This window comes from Ambystoma mexicanum, chromosome 2p, assembly GCF_040938575.1.
Source record: "Ambystoma mexicanum isolate Mex_15411 chromosome 2p, UKY_AmexF1_1, whole genome shotgun sequence".
Taxonomy (NCBI): Eukaryota; Metazoa; Chordata; class Amphibia; order Caudata; family Ambystomatidae; genus Ambystoma; species Ambystoma mexicanum.
This window is the reverse complement of record NC_090923.1, coordinates 377,502,392-377,526,691: the sequence shown is the minus strand read 5'-3', so window position 1 is coordinate 377,526,691 and position 24,300 is coordinate 377,502,392. Positions and strand designations below refer to the sequence as shown.

Below are 24,300 nucleotides of genomic sequence, written 5' to 3'. Positions count from 1 at the left end.
TGGCCCAACTGCTAAACGTTATAGACTATCCTTTGACTTATGTCATGTCTGACTCACCCAACGTGCAGCGTCTGTCTACCAGGGATACTCGGTATTCAAGTGTCTGTGTTTTTGTGATGGCTTTCTAATGCAAACATTATAGAGGATGGCTTTACTTTTTCATTAAGCGGTTTTGTATCCTAAGAACACAACTTGTAATACTAGAACGGCAGAATAGAGATGATCAAATGCGCAGTAATACAGGCCATAGATCAATGGTATGTAAAGAAATACCATGCATATGTATTTTAGACAACTGGCATGCCTGGCTGCATTTCAGCCCTTGAGGACATCCCTGAAATGACAAGTGTATGCATATGCCTTGCATATTAGCATATACCATTACACAGCATTCTTGCCTTTTCCTTAATAAATAATGCACCCCAAATCAGGAACAAAGTCCCCTTAGTTAATCCAGTTACAATTCTTACCTGGCATGCATTGTACAGCAGCTGATGCTCAAACTTCTTAATTCCTAAGATCTGCTGGAACATTTCGTATAGCTGTTCCTTGCTGAGGATCAGTTCTGATGCTGCACTTGCGGTCATCCTTGCTTGCTGTTTACGCGGATCCTCTTCACCGCGGTAGATGGCGTCAAACTTTGCCATCCAAGAACTAAGCACGGTTTCTTTGCTCAGGCCATCGATCTCCGGCAGACTGCGCACCCGCTTCTCGATGTGCTTCTTAAAAACTTCGCGCGAGTCATTCGCAGAGCAGCCACCGCTCTGCACCATGCGGGCCACACGATCACTTTTCAGAAACACCTACAAAAGACAGCCGGATCACTAATGAGGTTAATCGAGCAGTGGGAAGGTTAATCAGAATGTTGCTTCTCTTTTATACAGCAAATATATTTGTTTATGAGAAACCTGTAATCACTCTTACAAAGAATAATATCAGGACATTTCTAGATGTAGCAGGTAATGCCAGGCATGTGAACTCATGGCAAAGGAGATACAAGAATTTGCTGAAGATCACCAACTATGTGCCTGCATGTCTGGAGATTATATAGCACAAACCTAGCTAGAAAGCCTTGGCGGGTGCAAATACAGAGGGAGAAAGACAATGAAAGAGGGTGAGGGATGGTGGGGATGGGTGACACGTGCTATCACATGGTCCATGGGCAGCAAGGTGCTCCATGAAGAGCTGGCCCTCTTCGGTTCCAGGGGTGTGCAAAACATGGGAAGATCTGCTTTAGATGGAACTGCATATATTAGCGGTGATGCAGCCAGGTGAAACAGGTTTGGAGGCGTAACTATTCTAAAAGCTCTCTTCGTTAGATGTGATTGGATGGGTTCTGGCATGCTGGCCAGGGATTAGAAAAGGTTTGCTTGTGCCCTAATATTTGTGGCAGGGATAAAGGGCTACATTTTGTGAAGTAGTGCTGGTATCAAGCTATACAGGATCTCTGCTAAATGTGGGGCTTGAAAGAAATGTTTAAATCAATAGAGAAAATTAACCAAATGCCTTAATGGGTCACCAGGCTCAAGTGGGGTTTCAGGGAATTAAACTCATGTCTCATCGTGCTACAATTCAGTCTCTAGAAAATAAAACGTACCAAACTTCCTTTTTCACTATACATTGAGTTCAGAAAAGCAAGTACAAAAAAACTAGGAAAATCCATGGAATGTCCATAGACCGAATGGTTTTACCAAGGCAACACATTACACTTCAGGTAACACTTTCATGAAAATGTGTTTTAATTTAAAATAATGCAAAAGAACGGGGAAGTGGTTCATTAAGTCTAATCGGTGTGTTCATGTTTCAAGAATTATTTCTCAATATTAATGTTTGATTTTGCCATGTGATGTCATATCCAGTTTTTCGATGAAAATGTCCGATTGGTGGTAACAGAAAAGTACTGCAATGGTATTTTGAAAATGTGGAAACAGAGGGGCCCAAACATGGTCTACACAGATCAGGATTAAGTTGTATTAGCGGAAGCCGTCCTGGAATCTGGTACTAGTCATTATGGCCACATAATCCAGGTTAAAATCCTCTGACTCAACATTTAAAGGGCATGGTGTATTTTGAAAAAGAAATATGGCATGCCTGATAAACCATATATTCCTCATTAAACTTAACAATGCACCTAATGCAAGATTCCAAAAGTATTCCACTCAACCAAAAGCAAATTTGCATGATTTTAGCACAAGGGCAAACTATACATTAAAAGAATATGTTTTTTGCTATAGGGGCCTAGTGCTAATAATGAATTGCACTTGCATGGGTATAAAGTTTTGATAATCTTGCTCATGGTGAGCAAATCCTCACTTCCCGGAAGTACAACTAAAATAGCAAAAGTACTTCTCAGGCTGTGCCCCTAGAATCTGAAATGTACTTCCTTATGAGCAATTTCCACTACTATTCCTAATCTTGCCTCAGAACAGAGACCTAATATTTGTACTCGTATTTGGATGTATAGAACATGTTTACGAATCAGGCAATAATGACAAAGATTAATAGGAAGTCAAAGGGAAAAGACACTGATTGTCGGAGAGTGAAGACTGAAGAAGAGGTTTTAGTCAAGAACAAATTATATGAAGTGAAGGTGATGATTGAATAGATAAGGGAAGACAATTCCAGTGCTTAGGGGCAAAGAAAGAGAACGACTGAAAACAGGATGGGAAGCAGTGGGTTTGGGAACAGTGAGAAGATGTCGAGATTGTGAATGACAAGAACACGAGGGAGAGTATTAGGTGATATGGGAAGAGCGATAGGAGCAAGACTGTGGATGCACCAGGAAACAATATAGAGGATGTAACAAAGCAGGCAAGAGTCAAACAGTAGAAAAGAAATAGGCGTGCAAGAGAAAGTAATAGAAGAGTGTGCAGGAAGACAGAAAAGAAGATGGATATAAGAGGTATAGAAATAGCAAAGGGGGGTAAGATGGGTAGTGACAAGACCAAAAAAAATGAGAGCAAATGAGAGGTATGATAAGGATGAGGATGTATATTAAAAAGATAAAAGCGACACATTTGGGTAATATTCTAAACATGTGAAGAGAACGAGAGAGAAGAATCAAAACTAACCCTGATATTTTGACCTGAGGAGCAACAGGTATGGAGGAGAAAGGAAAAGTACCGGTTGGTGGAGGCAAGGGTGTAAGTAAAGTGATGGCGTGACTAAAATGGACTTCAGTTATTGTGGGATTGTGGTAAAGGAAATGAGAGGACATCCAGTATCGGATGGTAGTGAGACAGTTAGAAACAGTGTTGTGAAGAATGTCAGTAAAAGATGAGAAGAAAAAGAAGATTTGAGAATTCTCGATGACAAGTAGATTATAAGAGGAAATGAGAGCAGACAGAGGAATAGCGTGAAGTGAAAACGAAATGGGACCAAGTGCAGGGCCTTGAGAGACTCATAGATAAGAGGACAAGAAGAAGAGTTGTGACATGCCCAAAAAACAGAATAAGTTTGATGAGAAAGATAGGCATAAATCCATTGAAAGACTGGTCGAGACATAAACGAAGGCCGCAGACAGATCAGGTAGGATCCGTCTAATGGTTATTTAAGCAGAGCAGGCTGATAGAATGTCATTACAAATGTTAAGAAAATCAGTCTCGGTGCAGTGGGAAGTTCTTAAACCAGACTGAAAGGGGGAAAGGTGTAAGTGGAGATTCAAAAAGGAAGAGACCTGTGCATAGAGAACACACATTAGTAACTCTGAAAGAAAAGGAAGAAGGGACATAGAGCCGTGATTTTTAGTATAATGATAATAATGTGTTATTTATATGGTGCCTTAATCCAAAGTGCTTTACAGAGCACATATTTACATACAATATCACCCAACTGAAATTGGTACTCATTTATCGACCTCGGAAGGATGAAAGGCTGAGTTGGCCTTGCCGGGATTTGAACCTGCGACCTGCAGATCATGCTCAGATCACATAGCGAGCACTCAACCCGCTGAGCTATCTTACTGGCGTAAGGGTAGTATAGGGACAACCACAGCATCCTTAAGACAAAACAAAGCCTGAAGAAGAATGCGAAACGTTGAGGAGACAGGGGAGTTAGGGGATACGTTGATGGTACACCAACAAGATTACAGAGGATGGAAGGGGGTCAAGGGGAGAAGCAGTTGAGTGACCAGTCTTGGACTCATTAAGTAAAGAGAAAGAGGATAAGAAAGAAAAGGGGAAATAGATAGATCAGCACGGGATGGCACAGAAGTGAAAGAAGTGTGTAGAGCATACACCTTAGAAGGGAAGTAGTCAGCAAAGTCCGAAGAGGAGAGATGAGAGGAAAAATTAGGGTCAGAAGGGTGGGGTGAAAGACAATTATAAAGGAGTTGTAAGAGATGACAAGGATAAAGTAAGTGAGAATTACTAAAATCAAAGAAATAACATTTCCTTGACTGAAGTGGTGAGGAATCATAGGAGGCCTGAAGAGACGAAAGAACAGTACGTTTGAGGGGGGATTTGGATTGCTTCCTGTGCCTTTCGGCTTTGCGGTGGGAAATCTGAAGTGCAATAAGAAAGGGTGATGTATACAGGGCTATGGAGGTTTGCTAGAATGGGGAAAGGGCAGGAAGGAAAAAAAAGAGACAAGTATAGGAAGAAGGGGCATTTAAAGTGTAGAGACAGCATGATCGGAGGAAAGAGAAGAGAAGTTATTAAAGGGAAGAGGAGATTGAAGAATAGAGAGCAAGGAGGATGAATCAATGGAGATGGGGGAAGAAGGCAGAGGGATAGGGATATGGATAGGACGAGAGGGAAACGAATGAAAAAGAACAAAGAAATTCATAAGAGTAGATGTGGTAAGCAGACACTATAGCATTAGTAGAGACGGCAGAAAATAAAAAATCAACCCGAAATATGAGAGGGAGAGTAAGGAATCAAGAAGAAAACAGGAGAAGAAGTTAAGGAGGAGGCTGGATCGCCCATAGAGAACAAGACATGTTAAAGAAAGAGGGTTAGAAAAAAAGGAGACATGCCATTCATAGTAGGATAGCCTTGGACGATTTGAAAGGGTAGAGTGGGTGCAGGAGGATTGATACAGACTACCAGAGCCTCAACCTTTACCAGTTGTATGGGGGTGTGGGAGAAATGTGCGAGGGTGGGTAGAGAGTGAGACAGGAATAGAGGTATCCGAAGGAACAATCCAGGTCTCTGTAAGGCAAAGACCCTGGAGATTAAGGCAGAGAAATAGGTCAAGACGCAAATGCGATTTGTTGTAGACACAAAGGGCATTGCCCAATCCTATGGTGACCAGAGAGAGTAGGCAGGAAATGATGGGAGGGAGAGATTAGATAGATTGTGAGAATGATTGCGATTTAAAGAGAGCAAATGCTTAGAGGAGAGCATGGTAGGCCTTACAGAAGGCATGCTATCAGGGATCAGAGTGAAAATAGGTAAAATGATGAGGGGGAGAGGAAGTGAATCAATACTCAGGGCATCATCATGCGTGAGCAGGGGGAAACAGGAAGAGTATATAGCTTGAAATTGGCCGCCTTTTATTGAGGATGCTCCAGAGAGATGGGTAATACGGGCAAAGATAAGCACATAATCCTGTCAGGTGATCGAGCAAAGATGCCATCCAGAGGTGAGTCCTTGCATATAACAGAAGCGGATGGGGAGCTACCAGTGCCGAAGGAGCCAAAGCTGCATGGGTCCCGTGAGTGGCATCCTTCAAGCTCACTAGGCGCTGGAGCAGTGAGGAGAGGTGCTGGGCCCAGACCCAGAAGACCTGGACTTAAAGTACAGGCTCAACTGATCCAGTCAAGTGACCTAGCTGGGATTGTGTGCAGTGGTGGTTTCTTGCTGGTGAGAGAGCAGGGCAGATCCCAATGTGGCAGGAGCTGCAGTGAAAGGGGAGCCCGGAGCAGCAGCCCTCAAGCTCACAGGGCACTGGAGCAGCCAAGAAGCAGTCTGCAGTGTTTCCTATTTGATGGCCCTATTCTCTAACTTCTGGAATGGCATGCGTTGTTTCTGTTACTATCCAACTCAATGGTAGTGCATGGATTGACTTTAAAAGGATGAAAGGCTGCATCATCCCTGGTGGATATGAACTGCAAGTTGCAAAAGGATCTCTCAAGTGGGCGTATAGCTCGTGAGCCTTCTGATTTGCTCTAGAATCGTTTTCAACAGCACTCTGTCAGACTACAATAACATACATTAATACATATTGCAGACATGGAGCTGGTGGTGTAGGTTAATGAACACATATTTAAGGTTTGATGTTGGAAAGACAGTTCACATCATTTGTCACGAAACAGAAATATACATGGCAATACGAAAGGAATGAAGTTGCCCCTCTCTCACACCGACATGAAATAGCATAGAAACACGTCCTTATTCAAGTTTGCTTTACAAAGGCTGGGGACATCATTTGACTATGGAGAGTATCTCAAAACCCCATGAAGGATACAGTCTGTGATACCAAAAGGTACAAACTGGAGCATATTCTTTTTTCAATGGGTGTCCATTGTCACATTGCAGGCATTCCTTATCATTATGTATGAGGCGGGGCTAGCGTGGGGGGGGGCAGGTTATGGGAAGTTACGTGCGGCGGCAGGGAGCCTCGGGCACGGGAGTCCGTAAATAAAGTTTTGGAGTGAAAGCCAGCTGCACTGCGTCGGCCGCCGTCGTTTCCTTCGTGCCTGCAGTCTTTGCACCCTTGACGTTGACATCCATGTCGAAAATTCTGAAAGCATATTTTAAAATAAATCCACCAGGAATTTAAATGGGATCTGAAGAAAACCCTTTACTTAATTTTGATAATGAGGCACCAGAAACGTTTGACCGTTCCAGAGGCCGCGAATGAGTTGAAGAGTCGAACCAGGGGGTCCACAAGTTGGGGCCGGAAGAGTTTATAGAAGCGGGTGGAAAAACCAGCCGGACCTGGGGCCCTCTCTGGCTAATTTTTGTCAAATTTTTGTTTTGAATCTTTACTGCATAAGTAGTCAAATACACGTGTCTTTTAAATATTCAAGCTGAAATCCTTCTGCACTTAAAACGCTTACAGGGGTCATCTCAGAGTGAGGCTACGAGCATGCTATTTTTGTTCTTCTAGGTTTCATTTAATCCCAGGGGGATTGCTTGATGATTAGTGTCAACACGTCTCTGAACTGCGGCAAGTGACCTGAAGATGCGAGCTTTCATGTTAGCGCGTATTCCCTTTAGTAACACCACTCTGACCTTTGGAGACACAGTCAGAGGCTGAAGACTGGGGACGCTGTGTACATGACATGCATACACAGAGCTTAATATAAGGGAAGCAGCTCATTTAACTTGGTGAATGTATCCTGCAGATGTTTAGCAATTGTTAGGCATCTATCTGCACGGATTAAGCTGGAATCATACTGCACGAGCCTACTTACTATGCCTTCTGAAAGTAGAAATGCTACAGGAGTTTCAGATTTTCTGAGAGTCAGACTTCGGAAAATGTACTACAAGCCAACAATCAGCATGTAGCAAATGTTCAGGACTAGATCCGGGCTTTGTTAATTTGTAGCTGATGGTGTTGGTTTAAATGTTAATAAAACGAAAGCCATCTAAGCGACAATTTTACCCTCTGTCAAAAACCAAGGCATGTTTTGTTCTACTTTGATTAGGACAACTGCATCTGTGCAGGCATGTCATTCATCTAATCCAAAAAGTTTAAAAATGAAGTAAACTTAAAATCAAGCACCACACACTTCAAAATGTAGGAATGAATTGTATAAGAGCGCCTGTTATTTCCCAGAATGTTGAATCCTCAGAGTTTTCTTGAGACTATACTAGTAGTCTGACCTTCAAAATACAACACATTTGTTTTCTTTGAAGTTATAATTCCTTGAGTCTCTACACGATGTCATTCTGCAATGGGAAGGGTCTGCGTGAGTCTGATTCATGTGGACCCTCCAGTTATTCCTCATTTTGAAATCTCATAGGACGCCATTGGGGACGTGCAGTATTACCGCACAGGTAATATCGCATGCAGTAACGATTTTCTGTGGTCGACATTTCCTCTTCAATCAAGCAGGCAGTTTCCAAGGGTTTCCAAGTGACATTTGGTAGGGCAGTAAACGATGGGAAATACTGCATGTTTCACCATGACCAAAAAACACGCAATCAGACCCTACATGTAAAAGTGCTTACTCTATTTAATAGTACCTTTTGACACATTTAATTGTGATATACTAAATACCCTAGTTTTTTTATAACACACATATATCATTCACACTGCGTGTCCTGACCTTTAAACTGTAAATGCTGCTGAACGTGTTTGTTGCTTCATTATACATTCTGCCTGATACTTAACTTTTTATAACTTCTGCCCCACACTTAATTTTCCGCTAAAGCAGATCCATTGGATGGCGTCTTTCCTCGCCCTTCTCTCAGATACAAATTTGACACCCTGTATACATTCAGAACCTTTAAAGGGACAGATGTGTATTAAATTTCCCTGGAAGACCGACACCAGTCTGATGGTTATTGAAGCAGCTGCGATGAGATTTCATACCAGCTTGCATTGGAACATGTGTATTGTATCTGTAAATCATAGGTGCTCATTCTGCAATGGTTGCAGTTACATTACAAAATGTAATAATTTATTTAAAGTTTATTGTTTCATGCACATGTTTTGTTCCTGAACAAGTGAAGATCAAAACCATGAACCATGTTGAGTTAGAAGTAACCTCTTTTGTGCTATTTTATTCTCTTCATATTTTTCTCTCATGGAAACAAATTGCATCCAAAATAACCCCAATTTATAATAATTGTGGCCTCTGAATCTTTAAAAGTAAGGATCAATGTTCTGTTTTCCAAATGGCAGGTGCATCAGGATTTTCAATATTCAAGCTTTCCTTAGTTGACATTTAAGTCCGAAATCCTAGCTACCTTGGGTCATATGTGTATTGCGTTTCTGATAAACATTGGCAAACAATGGCCATATGGCACTATGTTGTACACAACTAAATGCATTTAAACCATTCAGAACATAATAGGGCATTTCAACCAGTCAGCCAACAGATCTGGTAAGGCACAATGGCCCTTTTAACATGCTCTTATGATCACATTAGAGCATTATAAAGTGGATGTATGTGATTTGGTCAAACATATTTTACCTAATGGAGATTTGGCCAAATTAACGAAATGATCTTTTTACTTTTTCTACTATTTTAATTTTTTTTATGTGGAGGGAAACCCCCTAGATGCCCCCTAATCCCTCCCTACCCTTAACACACACCCCACCGATTATGCACTATACATATACAACTTTACCTACCATGTTCAGTGAAATAGATTCAGTGAAATCTCATTAACTAAAATGGTATTCAGTGAAATCTACGGTAACGTTATAAAGTAGCCTACGTCTATGCAGCAGTGCAAGTAACCTTTACAGACCTGACTCTGTATGTAGAATACTGTCATGAGATGATGGGTCATCTGTACAGTGACACCCGTGAACTGGATAACCCAGCCCTTTAAGATGAGTAGCAATTACCCTGGAGATGGACGGGGATGCAGATTTTTATTCATACATCAATAATCAAGATGACTCAGGTAGTTGGCAAAAGGAAGACTGTTTTAATTTCAATTATTTAAAACAGGGAGCATACCAAGGCAATAAAAAACTTCTTTGCAGAAAACCGGGATGGGGATACTTCCCTGGCGAACACCTGGGATGCCATGAAGGCAGTGCTCAGAGGGGAACTGATCGCCCAGGGCGCCGCATTCCATAAAAGAAGGCAGGTGACCCGGGCTGCCCCGGAAGCCGAGGTCCGTGAAGCTGAAGCTATTCACAAAAGAAAGGGCTAGGCCCCAAAATCTTACAGAGTTCTGCAAATGGCAAGGAAGAAGCTCGAAGTGCATTACGCTGAGTCTACTACAAACCTATTAACTAGAACCAAGCAATAGTATTATGTTCATACCAATAAGGCCAACAAATTGCTGGCTAATATGCTGGCCAGGGAGAAGAGCAGGAATTCCATCCTGAGCCTCCGCAACCCGTGGGGGGCAATCCACTACGCGGACCACGAGAAATTACGCCTGGCGGCTGCCCACCGCTCAGAGGTAATGACGGCAGCCCCGAGGGATCCGGCCGAGCAGCGTGCGAACATCCATGAGGCGGCACTCCCACATCTGACCACGGCGGCCAGTGAAGAGCTTGAACCGAGGAAGTGGAGGCTGCCATCAAAAGCCTGAAATCTAGAGTCCCAGGTCCGGACGGTTTTTCCACCTGCTTCTATGAACTCATCCAGCCCCAACTGGTGGACCCCCTGGCTCGACTCTTCAACTCATTCGCGGCCTCTGGAATGGTCACTCGAACGATGCAGGAATCTGTCATAGTCCTCATCCTTAAGCCTCGAAAGGACCCCCAAGAAATCAGTTTGTATAGACCCATCTCACTGCTGAATCTGGATGCAAATATATATTCAAAGATCCTGGCCAATCGTCTTGCACCTATCCTTCCGAGCATCATAGACCCAGACGAGACTGGGTTTATAAGTCACAGGTCGATGAAAGATAACATTCGCAGAGCACTGAACCTGATAGAGATCGCCAACCGGGACTCCCAGCAATTGGCCCTACTGGCGCTGGATGCAACCAAGGCCTTCGATAAGGTGGACTGGTCTTACCTACGCCTCACTCTGGAGGCCTTTAGCTTTGGTCCGACCTTCGGGAAAATGGTCTTCGCGAACTACTAAGCCCCCAAGACTAGGCTGAGGGTCAACGGCCGCCTATCGGATCCAATCCACCTCACATGCGGGACGAGGCAGGGATGCTCTCTCTCCCCACTGCTCTTTGCTCTGGCCATGGAGCTGCTGGCCCTACGGATTCGCAAAAGCCCCCGGATCTGTGGCCCGAGGGTCCGCTCCGTGCAACATAAAGTGGCCCTCTATGCGGATGACGTCCTGTTGACCATCACGAACATTGAAAACTCTTTTCAGGGCGGCCCTGACTGAAAACCACGACTTCGTGAGGGTATCAGGGTTCGCCATTAATTTTCAAAAGTCAGCGGCGCTCGGAGTGGGCCTGACCCCAGCCGAATGAGAGACCCTAGAGGAACGAGGCCCGTTCCAATGGAGCACTCACTCGATCCCATACCTGGGGGGTCCAGATTCCCTCACTCCCAACGAAAGTCTATCAGGCTAACTTTCCGCCGCTCCTCGAAGAATTGGAGAAGGACTTGGCCCGCTGGTAAAATGAACCTTCTCCCCGGCTTCCTCTACGCCTGCACCTCCCTCCCAGCCCTAATTCCGCCCCCCCCACAGTGGCTTCAAAGAAAGATGGCCGCCTTCATCTGGAAGGGGAAGAAAGCACGCATCCCGCGAAGATCGATGATGGCCAGCACGAGACTGGGTGGATTGGGGGTGCCCGACCTCCGAAAATACCAAAATGCAGTGCAGCTGGCCCACCTCCAGGCATGGGGGCTTGCCACAGGGTGGCCAAAATGGGTGGACATTGAGCAATCCTGCCTCCCTCTCCCCCTCCGCTTCCTTCCGTTTCTCCCCACCGCCCTATGCCGGAGCTGGCCAGGAGTCCTGACGGCCATGAAACAGTCAATAAAGGCTTGGGAGTGGGCCCGCAGAAATCGTGTTGTCCCTGGGACCTGAGTGCACTATCTCCAATCTTCCTCAACCCAGCGTTCTCCCCTGGACCCGATCCAAGGAACTTTAACAATTGGGTCGCGGGAGGCCTTGAAAGACTGGGGCAACTCTTCGACGGGGACTCCCCCCTAACCTTTGAAAGCGGCATTCCAACTAGCGGAGATGGATAGATACTCCTATGCCCAACTCAGGCACTGGTGCTCCCACCCCCAGACCCGGGCAGCGGCCACAAGACCCCTTACTTCACTAGAGCTAACAGTGAGCGATCTCAACTCTCTATAAGCTGCTACAAGAGGACCCCTTTCGTTCCAGGCACTCCTATATGTCTCAATGGGAGGTGGACCTTGGGCACGCCATAGAAGACCACACGTGGGTGGACATTTGGTCCAGAACACGCACAGCATCCCGCTACATCACCAACTGAGAGTGCGCCCATAACCTGCTCCTGCGGTGGTATTACCCCCCCCTCCTCCTCCATCACTTCCAACGGGCCCTGGGCCCTCACTGCTGGCATCTCTGTGGCCTCCCAGGATCATACTTTCATATGTGGTGGTCCTGCCCCAGAGTAAAGGATTTATGGACTCATTGCCTAGCCACTATATTATTATTATTTAATTTATTGTGATTTAGTTCAAATTTAAACTTCACACAAAATGCAAATACGTAAAAACTTAATACAAACGTATTACACCTTAATTACAAATGAATAAAAATTATATAAAAGTTAAAAGTTATATAAAATTAAATCGAGTTATGTGTATAAACAGATACAATACAGTACCAGGATACGATACAATACAAAGATAAGGCTAATGCTACAATGCAATGCAGGAATTGGATACAGGGATGCAATAGGTAAAGTGTGTGGCCCACTCCGTATATGACATCATGTTCCTCTGCAAAACTAAATGCCTTGCACAGATGATCACAGACAATTAGGAACCAGGTATCAACCAAATAATCCAGCCTCAGTTTCAGGCATCGAGCATAATAACTGGTACCTGGGATTGCTTAGAATCCCCACACGTGTCCGCTAAAGCTGGCAGAGTGGGTAGTAAGCTTTTGACTTCAAACCAAACCCTATATAAAGCCAGTTGAGTCCTAATTGAGACAGAGTTTAAACAATAATCCCAAAAGGACTCTCCCTTAATAGTCTCATAATTGTTAACTAGTTTTCCCAACATGCTCATGTACAATGAGCCCAAACGGGGGCAAGAGGTCAAAACGTGCCTAGACGTTTCTAAATGTTCTCCCTTTTCACAGATACGACAGCTCCTGTCCTTAGGTAGAATACCCAACCGTGGCCCAATGACCGCTAGGACCTGTAGCTGATTCGTCCGCAGCCTTAACATAAACTGGCGTACCTCAGGGTCTGGGCACAGTAGCAAGTAGTGTTGAGGCTTTCTGTATTTGTGGATTACATGAGTTACAGCTTCGTACCCCTTCAAAGTTGACAGATGTATATAATTCTGAGTCCAGTCCCATCTATTCATTTTTTGTATGAAAGATATTTTTCTGGTGAATAAATGGTGAATAAATGGCATAAGCCGCTTCTTGTCTTGGGACCAGTCTATATCAGCAAAGAGGGATTCATTTAGTTGTTTATAACTGTTTCCTTGAGGTGATCTTTCAGTATCAAAATTAATACTGGACAGGCTTAACAATTTACAAGGAGGGGAGGAGATTGCTTTCAAGTAGAAAACACCTCAGGCTCGCAGTGCCATACCTTTTAGGGATGTTAAACCCAGTTCTAGCCTAATGTCCTGGACAGGACAGGCCGGTCCCAAGCCAAAAACTGCTCGCCAGTACTGGCCCTCAAGTATATTAAGCCAATTCATATCCTGTATAGCTAATGCCTCCAAGCCATACAAGATAGCGGGGACGAAACACTGTTGATATAGTTTAATAATCCCCGCAATACTAAACCCTGCTGTACTTTTGGCAAATTTACAGGCCTGTAATGTGAAGAGTTTTGCCCGCCTCTTTTGTTGTGAGATAATCAAATTATAATTGGGTTGAGTATCAAAGTCCAAACCTAAGTATGGATATGATTGTCTCAACTCCTGACCAACGAGGGCCGCTTTTGGCTATTACCAAGATCTTGGTTTTCCTAAGATTAATGGTGAGTCCCAGCTCCGCTGAGTAGAGAGACAGCTCTTCTAACATGCTCTTTAGCCCTGTCAACGTACAATCAAACAAAATTAGATTGTCCACATAAAGCATCCCTACAATAGGGGTAACTCCCAATTTTGGTGGGCAATTTGCTTTGGCGGCCATCCGGGGTAACAGATCAGCTATGTATAAGTTATAGCACATAGGTGCACCAATACAGCCCTGTTTTACTCCCATGTTGATACAGATAGGATCAGTGGCCTCTCCCTCGTTGTTAAGTCTGACCCTGGCGCTGTTATTACTATGTAGACTCACCAATACTTGCAGAATCCAGCCGGGGCACTTCAAGTTCTTTAACTTGTCCCACAGGGTCTCCCACTTGACCTGGTCAAATGCACTGCAAAAATCAACAAAAAGTATGTACAGGGTAGCGTTTTTATTACTCTGGGTGTTGTTGATCAGAAGGTCCAAGACCCTGATATTATGGGCTGTCCCAGAGCCAGGTCTGAACCCTGTCTGTGCATAATTCAAGATGTCGTATCTAGTGACCCAAACTATAAGGTCTTTGAGGACAAGTGTCATAAATATTGTACTAGTTACGTCAAGCATGGAGAGAAGTCAGTAGTTACCAGCATTACCTCGATCTCCCTTTTTATGCACTGGAATAAGCACCGATCTACTCCATGAAGACAGGATTACAGTCGCCCTACAAATACGTGTAAAGAGTGTTAGAAGTACGTGAGCCCAGTTATCCGGGTCACTTTTTAGTACCACATTTGCTAAGCCATTTGGTCCAGGGGCTTTAGAGGGTTTACGTGCTATGATAATCTGCTTTATCACTTTATGGCTTAAGGGCAAGGGCCAGGGAGATGTATTTAATACCATATTGAGGCGGGTATATTTGCATTAAAAAACTTATGCTTAATATATACTACCCACTGTTCCTCACCAATAGAATTAACTAATCTTAGTCCCTGGTCCCCTCCTGCCTCACCTAATAGTTGCCAGATTCTAAGGGAATTTCTGCTCAAAAGGGTCTGAATAAAGCCCTCCCATTTTTCACATTTTTGGAACTTGTGATAATGATAGAGCGATGTGTGGTACTGTCGCTTTATGTACTTAATCGGAAGTCAGCCTCTCCTGCAGGCTCCCGGTATTAATAGATGAGAGTCTACAGGTTCGATCTTCTTGCCTCATAAGCCTTTTACGATCTCGAATCTTAGCATCAAACTTACCCCTTTCAGCGACTTTCCATTTGATTTTGGGAACCTGACTGTGCTTAAACAGGGATAGTGTGAGGGATTGTATCCATACCTCTATCTCCTCAGGGGATTTCCCGCTTAATACACTCTGCAAACAACTACCCTCAGGAAAGATCAGGGTCCTCATTCTTTCAATATTAATCTGGGACCAGCGGATCCGCTTCCCTTGATTTGTTACAATTACATCACTACAAACATTCCCTAGGCCTTTCCCCTTTCCCCCATTCAGAATCAAAATGACTGGGGCGTGGTCGCTATAAGTGTTGGGTACAAAGCGGATGACCATGACATTTCCCAAGACACCTTCGGAGACCATCATGTAATCCAGGACTGCCCTCTTTGAACCCATGTTCCAGGTATATTGGCCGGGTGTGTCACCACTTGAGCGACCATTCAAGATTATACACCTCCATTCATTTAATTAATCGACCCATACTTTGCCTTTGATGTTAGATGTAGCTAGTGGCATTTGACTATAATCAGATACATTATCATGATCACCACAACCTTCTAAGTCCACACATCTCGCGTTCAGATCACCACATAATATGATCGGGTTGCTTTCATGATCAGCGACCCAATTCACTAAAATGGAGTCCAATTGCTCGAGAATAGACTGTCTTCGATGTACCCGGAGGATCATAGATATCAATAATTAACAAGTCTTGGTGTTTTCCTTCTTTCTCCTTTATAGTCACTGCCACAGCTAGCACATTGCTACAGGTTTGAGGTCGTTTACAAGCCGAGGGCCATATGCCGACTTTACACCTATTAACAGGCCGCCCTTGGGTCGACCACTTTCCCCCTTAGTGGCCTCTGCTTGGAAAGTCACGTACCCATCAAATTCTACCTTGAATGTGACCCAGGTCTCCTGTAACACAAACATTTCATGAGAGAACAGCACTTCCTGGGCACTGCCACCTGTCAGCCAATGACTAAACCCCCTAGTGTACCAGCTCACCACTGACCAAGTTCAATCTAAACGGCTTTTAGTGGCAATCATGTTCTTTAACCATTCCCAGCCTTGCTTGTCATTACATTTAGCAGTTGTCTTCGGTTCAACTTTAGTGTCTATTGTTTGGGGCTTTAGACAGTTGCATTTGGTACAACCTTCTTCCGGCGCGTCCGTTTTTGGCTGTATGTCTAAAACATATCCCAAATATCCCAAGGATACTGAATGTAATCTGATTAGAGCTGCAGTTTCTGGCAAGCTACAGTGAACTTTGGTGGTCATAGTGTTCAAAGGTCTCAAAGGCTCCACAAAATCAAAGTCACCGCTGTTGAGTATCCTAAGAGAGGGGACCTTATTGAACAGAGACAAAAGAGTGGCTCGATTCAACGGCCGCCCCTCTACGGCTGTCTTAGGTGCAACAGTTAAAGCCACTATAAAGACGTCACCCAGGTGGCCATTCCACTCACGCCTGAGCAAGTCCTCCTGGGGATCCCGCTACCAGACGTGTACCCGAGATCGGGGAGGAGAGCAGCCCTGGTGTCCCAGTTCTTGCTGGCAGTCAAAATCACGGTGGCCCGCACTTGGAAATCCACGGATGGTCCCCTGATGACCCTCTGCTGGATCAAACTCTGGGACATCCTGATCGCAGAGAAGGTCACGGCAGCTACAGCAGGACTGCTCCACCGATTCATGGACATTTGGGCTCCGGTGCTGGACTATGACCAGAACTTTCCGGCCCTGACATTTAAGCCACGCCTGATTGCGAGAGCCCTTCATTCTATGGACGATCCATCGCCACTATTGGACCAGGCCAACTAGGCCCAGGAAAAGTGCTCACAGAGGGACTTAAAGGGGAGGCGGAGGAGGGTTTTGTGCCTTATATGTCTTGAGCTGCTATAAGTACTGTGAATGTATATCCTCCTGTGTGTTGAGTTATAAATAAACACTTAAAAAAACAAAAAACAGGGAGCATAATGAACATCAACAAATTCGCTCAATACCGTTACTCAATGCATTCTAGAAAAGACAGAGATCTTATACACAAAACTCATCATCAATGACGTTAACCTATGCATTTACTAACGTCATCCTATGTGGCAAACTACAAAAATGTATGAGTATGGGTGATTGGCTCGGGGTGAACATCTAAGTATACGATCCATACTAGTCTAAAAAAGTGCAAACATGCGATTGGTTACTTAACATCAGGTTGAGCAAATAAGCCCTCCCCTAAAAATGACCACTATGAACGTCACTAAATACACAATGTCCCATTGGCTTACACAAATATCGGACCCTTAATTACACAGTCCTCTACAATTGGTTGGCACTTTAACCTCCATCACTACTTTTCCATCTACGTCTAGCAGCATGCAGGCTGGCCATCTAGGTGCTGGTGAGTTTCGCTTTGACCATTGCTTCCCACCAATTAGCATATCAATCTATGATCACCTCAGGGGTCTACTATCGATTTGGCTTTGAAGCTCAGCCTTGAGAGTGTTCTTAGCTCTGAGAAATTCAGGGAGTGAAAGCTTTCTCTGCCTTCGTGCGTAGGTGTGACCATCTCGTTCGTCCAACTTCATCCTTCCATGTGACTAGAGACCATGGAATTGAGCTTATAGTGCATTTTAATACTATTTTTTAATATACTTCTGATTTCTTCCTTGTTTTGTTCTTGCCTTCTGAACAGGAGTTCTGTTCTTTCACACTATTTGTATCCAATGTCAGTTTACTCCAGTTTGATAAGACCTTTGCTTCTTTGGCTCATCCAGGCTTGTCTGCTGAGATTCACTTTGTAATTTAATTTGCATTTTAACTGCGACACTCTGGAAATTAGGCTTTCTCTGTCTTTTTGCTAAAGTCCAGCACTGCTATATTACTTGTCCATATGTGTGTATATATATATATATATATATATATATATATATATATATATATATATATATATTGGCGCTTGCTGCAATCTATTCATATAAAGCTAGCCTCAAGATTACTTCGTCTGCTTGCGTTTCTTTTGCATCTGTAAACCTGCAATATATCTGGATATCTTCCTCTGTTCTGTGGCATAGCTTCTTCACCTTGATCCAAAGATGTCACTTATCCTTGATACTTTCTCGATGCCTTATAGAATATCTGCATTCTCTGGGCTCTGCATCTCTTCTAGGTACGTCGGTTTAGCTCTGTGTGATGTCACCATTCATCTTTACCATCCATTTGCTCCGCTTCTTCAGGAATCTTATTTAAACAACCATCATATTTCCTCATATGATGGTATGGTTTCCTCAATGGGAAATTTGCCTCTAGGATTCCCTTTGGCCTTTGCCACTTCAACTGCTCTGAGTATGTTACATACTCTGGCTTCCAACATACAGGCAATAGGGGTGGAACGGTTGAGGTGGGGCTACTTGGCTCCTCCTCTACACCCGTCTTCTATGTTCTCATACTGTGTCATCTAGGCCTCACTGTTTTAACTATTTATTTATTTATTGAACCTTTGTTAGGCGCTTATGAAACATAATTGATTTTCAAAGCACCACAAGGCTAAATTGGAAAGGAACAGGGGATAGAAAAAAATTGCCAAAACAGTAAATATACACACGTGGTCCTACTAGGCCTTGTGGCATTAGGACTTGCAAGTGCAGTGAAGAGAAATGCAGGAGATAGAGATTGGTGTTGGGGAGGGGGGCAAGGAGTGGACAATTGCTTGTGGGGAGGTGTAGGGGGGAGTTCCAAGGCGAACCAAGGACTGAGTGCTAGCGTGAGCGACTCCCAAATGTGGGATGCAGAGCTGCCAAGCAGGGGCCCGCAGGGGAAGTGCAGTGGAGGAGGTCCTGGTATCGACCAGGTAGGAGGGCCTGACAACCTGTGAGGTTCATTCATGAGGAGCAGGACACCTGTCTCAGCGGTAGTGGGGTAATTAGCAGGAAAGGGGAAGAAGGAAAGACAAAAAGAAAAGCAGAATTTTGAGCAGTTTCCAAAACGTAAGGAGGTCCGGCTCAAGTCTGAGAGGGTCAGGGAGGCTGTTCCATAGGGAGGTACCAGCTGAGGAGCGAGATCTTCCCCACACTCTCTGCTTGGAGGAGCGTTCAACAATAAAGGAGGTAGAGTTAGAGGAGCAGAGGGCTCTAGCAGGGGAGTGTTTAGGGATGTAAAGTTTGAGATAGCTTAGTGCCAGGTCCCAGAAAGCCTTGTGGATGATGCAAAGGGTCTTGAATTTGATCCTTGCAGCCTCTGGGTGCAAGTGGAGAGATTTTAGGGCTGGAGAGACACAATCCCTGGGCTTGATGCCAAGGATATGTTTTGCAGCTCTATTATGGATTACCTGGAAGGGAGGAGGGGGGTAGGAAGGAGAGTGGGAGATTGAGAAAGAGGCTATTGCAGTAATCCAGTTTAGAGAGGACCAGAGCTCTGGAGACAATTGACCTTCTGGGGGAAGGTGAGGAAAGGAAGAATGCCTCTGGAAGTGGGCCTTCTTGTTGAGGCCCATGATGTGAGGGGTAAAGGAGAGAGCAGAGTCGAAGATGACCCCAAGGTTTTTGGCCTCACAGGATGGTGGTGGTAGAGGGCCCAGAGAGGCTGGCCAGAGGGTACAGGGAGGGCACAGGTGTCCCAATGAGAAGGTTCTCCATCTTACTGGCATGAAGACAGAGATCGTTACCTGCTTACCATGCCTGAATGGCGGACAGACAATCAGGGATGATAGAGGAGGAAGAGGAGATAATAGAGGGAAGTTTGAAGGAAAGCTGTGTGTCATCAGCATAGCACTGTCATGTCCAAAGAAAGAATTGAGACGTAATATTCAATACTTACTAAATAGCAACAATCTTAAGGACATCTGAAAGGGAAGTTGAAACAATCCGTAAAAACAGGCATACATCACATAAATCAATCTTGCTTCAGTGTGAGGCTGAATGTAGTCTCACAGCCCTTGTGCCTAAGAAGAACAAGTTACTCTTTTACCAGGTAACGTTCTTTCGATGGGATGGTCCGACGACATATTCCATATCAATGACAGTAATCACCACAGCGTTGCTGCTTCGTAAAATCTTTCGGCATCTGTGTCCTGCATCAATGACATCGATACGCTGTCCTCGAGGGCCTCCGTCGAGCCGACATCACTGGATGTTATAAGTAGGACGCACGACGCCCTTAGCCTCAGTTGTAGTTTTTTCCCAGAACGTGTGGCACCAATCTTCTGCCAGTATGACCACAGAAAGCCTTGCGGAAACATAAGCTGTAATCGCATAAAAAATTCTGTAGCGGGGTTGGTAGGGAGGGAACAATATGGAATACGTCGTCAGACCATCCCATTGAAAGAACGTTACCAGGTAAGAGAGTAACTTGTTCTTCGAGGGGATTGGGTCCTCCAACGTATTCCATATCAATGACAGACTCCCAAAGCAGTACCAACGTATGGAGGAGGGAAAAAGAATTTAGAATATAGAAATTTAGAATGCCCAATCAAATTGCAGAGTAAAGGACCACCTTGCCAAAGGCCAGATCCCGCCCATGGATAGAATCTAGGGAGTAGTGTTGTACAAAAGTGTGGACCGAAGCCCAAGTGGCTGCTTCACAGATGTTACGAATAGGAACACCCCTCTGCAGGGCAGTAGAGGCACCCATACCCCTAGTAGAATGGGCCCGTAAGCCAACCGGAGGGTCCTTAACCGCCAAGCGTTAACATTCAGAAATTGCCAAGAAAATCCATCTAGACAAAGTATGCTTAGTAACAGCTTGTCCCAAATGCCTTCCAGCATAACCAATAAAGAGCTGATCGTCCACTCTGACCCGGGACATGCGAGAAATGTAGAAACCTAAAGCTCTCCTAGGATCCAACCTATAGATCCTCTCCTCTTCTTTACCAGGATGTGGAGGAGGATAAAATGCCATAAGAACAACCTTCTGGCTTAAATGAAATTCCGACACCACCTTCGTAAGAAAGGAAGGACGAACTCTAAGGACAACCCTGTCCTTATGAAACACAGTGAAGGGTGGCTTAATTGAGAGTGCCTGCAACTCACTCACTCTGCGAGCGGAAGTGATCGCAACTAAAAACACAGTTTTAAGGGTTAACAACCTCAAAGGACAAGAATGTAAAGGCTCAAACGGAGCACCCATAAGGAATTTCAGAACAAGGTTCAAATCCCAACAAGGCACCTGGAAAGGTGACCGCAGAAACACATTAGTAAGTCCTTTGAGAAACTGAGAAATTAATGGAATTTTGAAATAAGAACACTCCTCAGACGAGCTCTTAAATATAGAGAGCGCCGCTAGTTAACCTTTAATGGTACCCACTTGCAGGCCCTTGTGGGCCAACAAAAGCAAAAAAGACAGAACCACAGGAATGTCACATGAAAAAGGATCCACATCCTTAACCCTGCACCAGTCGCAGAACTCCAACGGCAACGGTACATGGACTTTGTTGCCGGCCATCTGGCCGAAAGCAACACCTCCATCACGTCTTCAGGGAGGTCCCAATCCTTATACCTCAACCTTTCAGAAGCCAAGCGTGAAGGTTGAGGGATATGACCTCTGGATGGAGAACCTGACCCCCTCCCGTGAGAGCAGATTGTCTTGGTAGGGAAGACGACTGGGAGGGCAGATGGACAAGTCGAGAAGGTCCGGGTACCACGTCCTCCGGGCCAATGCCGGAGCAATGAGGATCATCCGGGAACCGAACCTCCGTAACCTCCGCAGCACTTGCGGGATGACGGGGACTGGAGGAAACGCGTACAGCAGTGGGAAGGACCACTCCACTATGAACGCATCTCCTAAGGCTCCTCTTGGAGGAAATTCCCGCAAGCAGAACCTTTCACACTTCCGGTTGACACTGGAGGCGAAGAGGTCCACCTGAGGGGTTCCCCAAAGGGCGAAGATCTCCAGGAGAATCTCCTGAGCCAGCTCCCACTCGTGAGAGATCGCGCTCTGCCGGCTCAGATCGTCCGCCGTCTCGTTCGTTTTTGTCTCCGCCCAGATGAACTGCCGAGATCGAAATTTCCCACTAGATGGCCCAGAACCAGAGGTGCATCACCTCCCTGCACAGAGGAAGTGACCCTGCCCCCCCTTTTGTTGAGGTAGTACATGGCCACTATGTTGTCCATCAGAATCAGGACATTCTTCCCTCGCACAGTCGGCAGAAAAGCCTTCAGGGCAAGCCTGATGGCTCCCAGCTCCAACAGATTGATATGGAGTCTGAACTCCGACGGAGACCAACGACTGCTGGCTGTAAACTCGTTGGCATGAGCTCCCCATCCCGTGAGGGATGCGTCCATCACGATTGTCACCTCCGGCCAGGGTAGCCAAAACAGAGCTCCCTTCATCAGATTGCCTTTGACGGCCCACCACAGAAGGTCCTGGGCGACCAAGGGCAGCACCTGAACTGGGTCCGACATCCTGCCAGAGGACTGTGACCATTGCAGAGATCTTATCCGCAACCTGTCCTCTGGCACCATAAGAATGCAGGATGCCATGAGGCCGAGCAACCTCAAGAACACGAACGCCCGGAGAGTCTGGGCATGTTGAAATTTGTGCACCATCTGCTGAATGTGATGAGCCCTCACCTGGGGAGGGAGACACTGCCCCAGGGATGTGTCGAGCACTGCTCCGATGTACTGGAGCCGCTGTGTTGGCGTCAAGTGGGACTTCTTTAAGTTGAGGGAGAAGCCCAGCTTGTGAAGGGAGTGGCAGGTGACGGACAGATGATCCAGGACTTGCTCTGGAGAGTGCGCCCTGATCAACCAATCATCCAAGTAGGGGTAGACGTGAAGCACCCCTTTCCTGAGATACGCTGCCACCACCACCATGAGCTTGGTGAAGACCTTTGGGGCGGAAGTAAATCCGAACGGCAGGACCCAAAACTGAAAGTGCGAGTCGCCAATCGCAAACCTTAGGTACTTCTTGTGCTTGGGATGGATCGGCACATGAAAATAAGCGTCCTTGAGGTCTAGAGACACCAACCAGTCCTGAGGTTGAAGGGCCTGGAGGACTTGCGAAAGAGTAACCATCTTGAACTTGTCCTTCCTGAGGAGCTTATTCAAACCGCACAAGTCCATGATGGGTCTCATACCCCCATCTTTATTCGAAATCAAAAAATAAGGAGAATACCATCCCTTGTTCCTCTCCGCTACAGGCACCAGTTCTATGGTGCCTTTCTCCAGCAGGGATTGAATTTCCTGCGCAAGGAGCGGATCCGGACTCTTCAGAGAGAGATTCCCTGGTGGATTGTCGCGAGGCCTCTGCCAGAAAGGAAGACAGTAGCCGTGGGCTATGATCTCCAGAACCCACACATCTGAAGTAATGGCACGCCATTCTACAAGATGCTGCGCCAGTCTTCCCCCAACCGGCGAACCATGGAACCTGGCCTCATGACTGAGCTGAAGTGGCTGCGGCAGTGCCTGAGGGCAAAGAGGCAACTGCCCGAGCAGCCTTGGCACCTCGAGTACCCTGTTTTCCACCTCTGGCACTCCTACGGTGGCCCCTTTGACTTGCAGCTCCTCTCGATTTAATAAAGGATTAGTAATATCGAAAGCAACCTCCCCTCCATTGCTGTCCCCTAGGACAAAAAGGCGGAGGTTGGTGAACTGCAGCGCTCGACTTCGCTGCAGCTTTGGAGGTCTGCAACCTCTCAACACTCTCGTCAGCCTTGCTGCCAAAAAGATGTTCACCATCAAAGGGCATGTTTAGGAGCCGGGCTTGCACATCAGGAGCAAACCCCGACTTCCGCAACCACGCAAACCTGCGTATTACGGTGCTCGCCACCATGGACTGGCTGACGCAATCAACCATGTCCAGACCCGACTGAACAGATTCACACATGGCATCCTTGCCATCCTGCACGATAGCAAGAAAACCATCCCATTCCTCCCCTTCTGGAATATGATCAGCCGCTAAGGAGATACAGTTCCACAGAGTGTGCGTGAAACGAGACAAGGCACAAACGGAGTTGGCAGCCTGAAGCGCCATACCCCCATAAGAAAACACCTTCTTCACCCAGCCGTCAAAACGTTTGTCATCCCTATCAGGAGGGATGGTAGGGTACGACGCCTGCTTTGCGGGCCTGCACCACCAAACTTTCCGGAGTAGGGTGCGTGGTCAAGTAGCAGGGATCGCCACTGGCTGGGTGATATTTCTTTGGCAAGGACTTGCTCACTGCCGGGAGACTCTCCAGAGGAGTCCAAGCCGCAGCCACCCTTCTCTGCAAGGCCATATGGAAAGGCAGCACTGGGTCAGTTGGTGGACCTTGGTCGAGGATATCAGTCTGGTCATCCTGCTGAAAATCCCCAGGGGGGGCAGACCACCCCAGGTAATCCGTGACCCTCGACAGCAGGGGCCGGTATGAGGACTCGGCATGCGTGCCAGGCTCAGGCCTACCAAACTCCACCTCCGGAGAGGTGTCTAGA

General features: G+C 45.8%; 1 protein-coding gene across 24 annotated transcripts in view; it reads right to left on the bottom strand.

Moving 5' to 3' along the window:
• The window catches only part of CADPS (calcium dependent secretion activator), a 2,044,505-nt gene that overhangs the window by 1,603,344 nt on the left and 416,861 nt on the right, over nt 1-24,300 (bottom strand). For all 24 annotated transcript variants that reach the window (XM_069643727.1, XM_069643719.1, XM_069643721.1 and 21 more), the window contains exon 3: nt 471-803. In XM_069643727.1, coding sequence (XP_069499828.1) covers nt 471-803 — 333 coding nt within the window. The remainder of the gene's footprint in view (nt 1-470; nt 804-24,300) is intronic.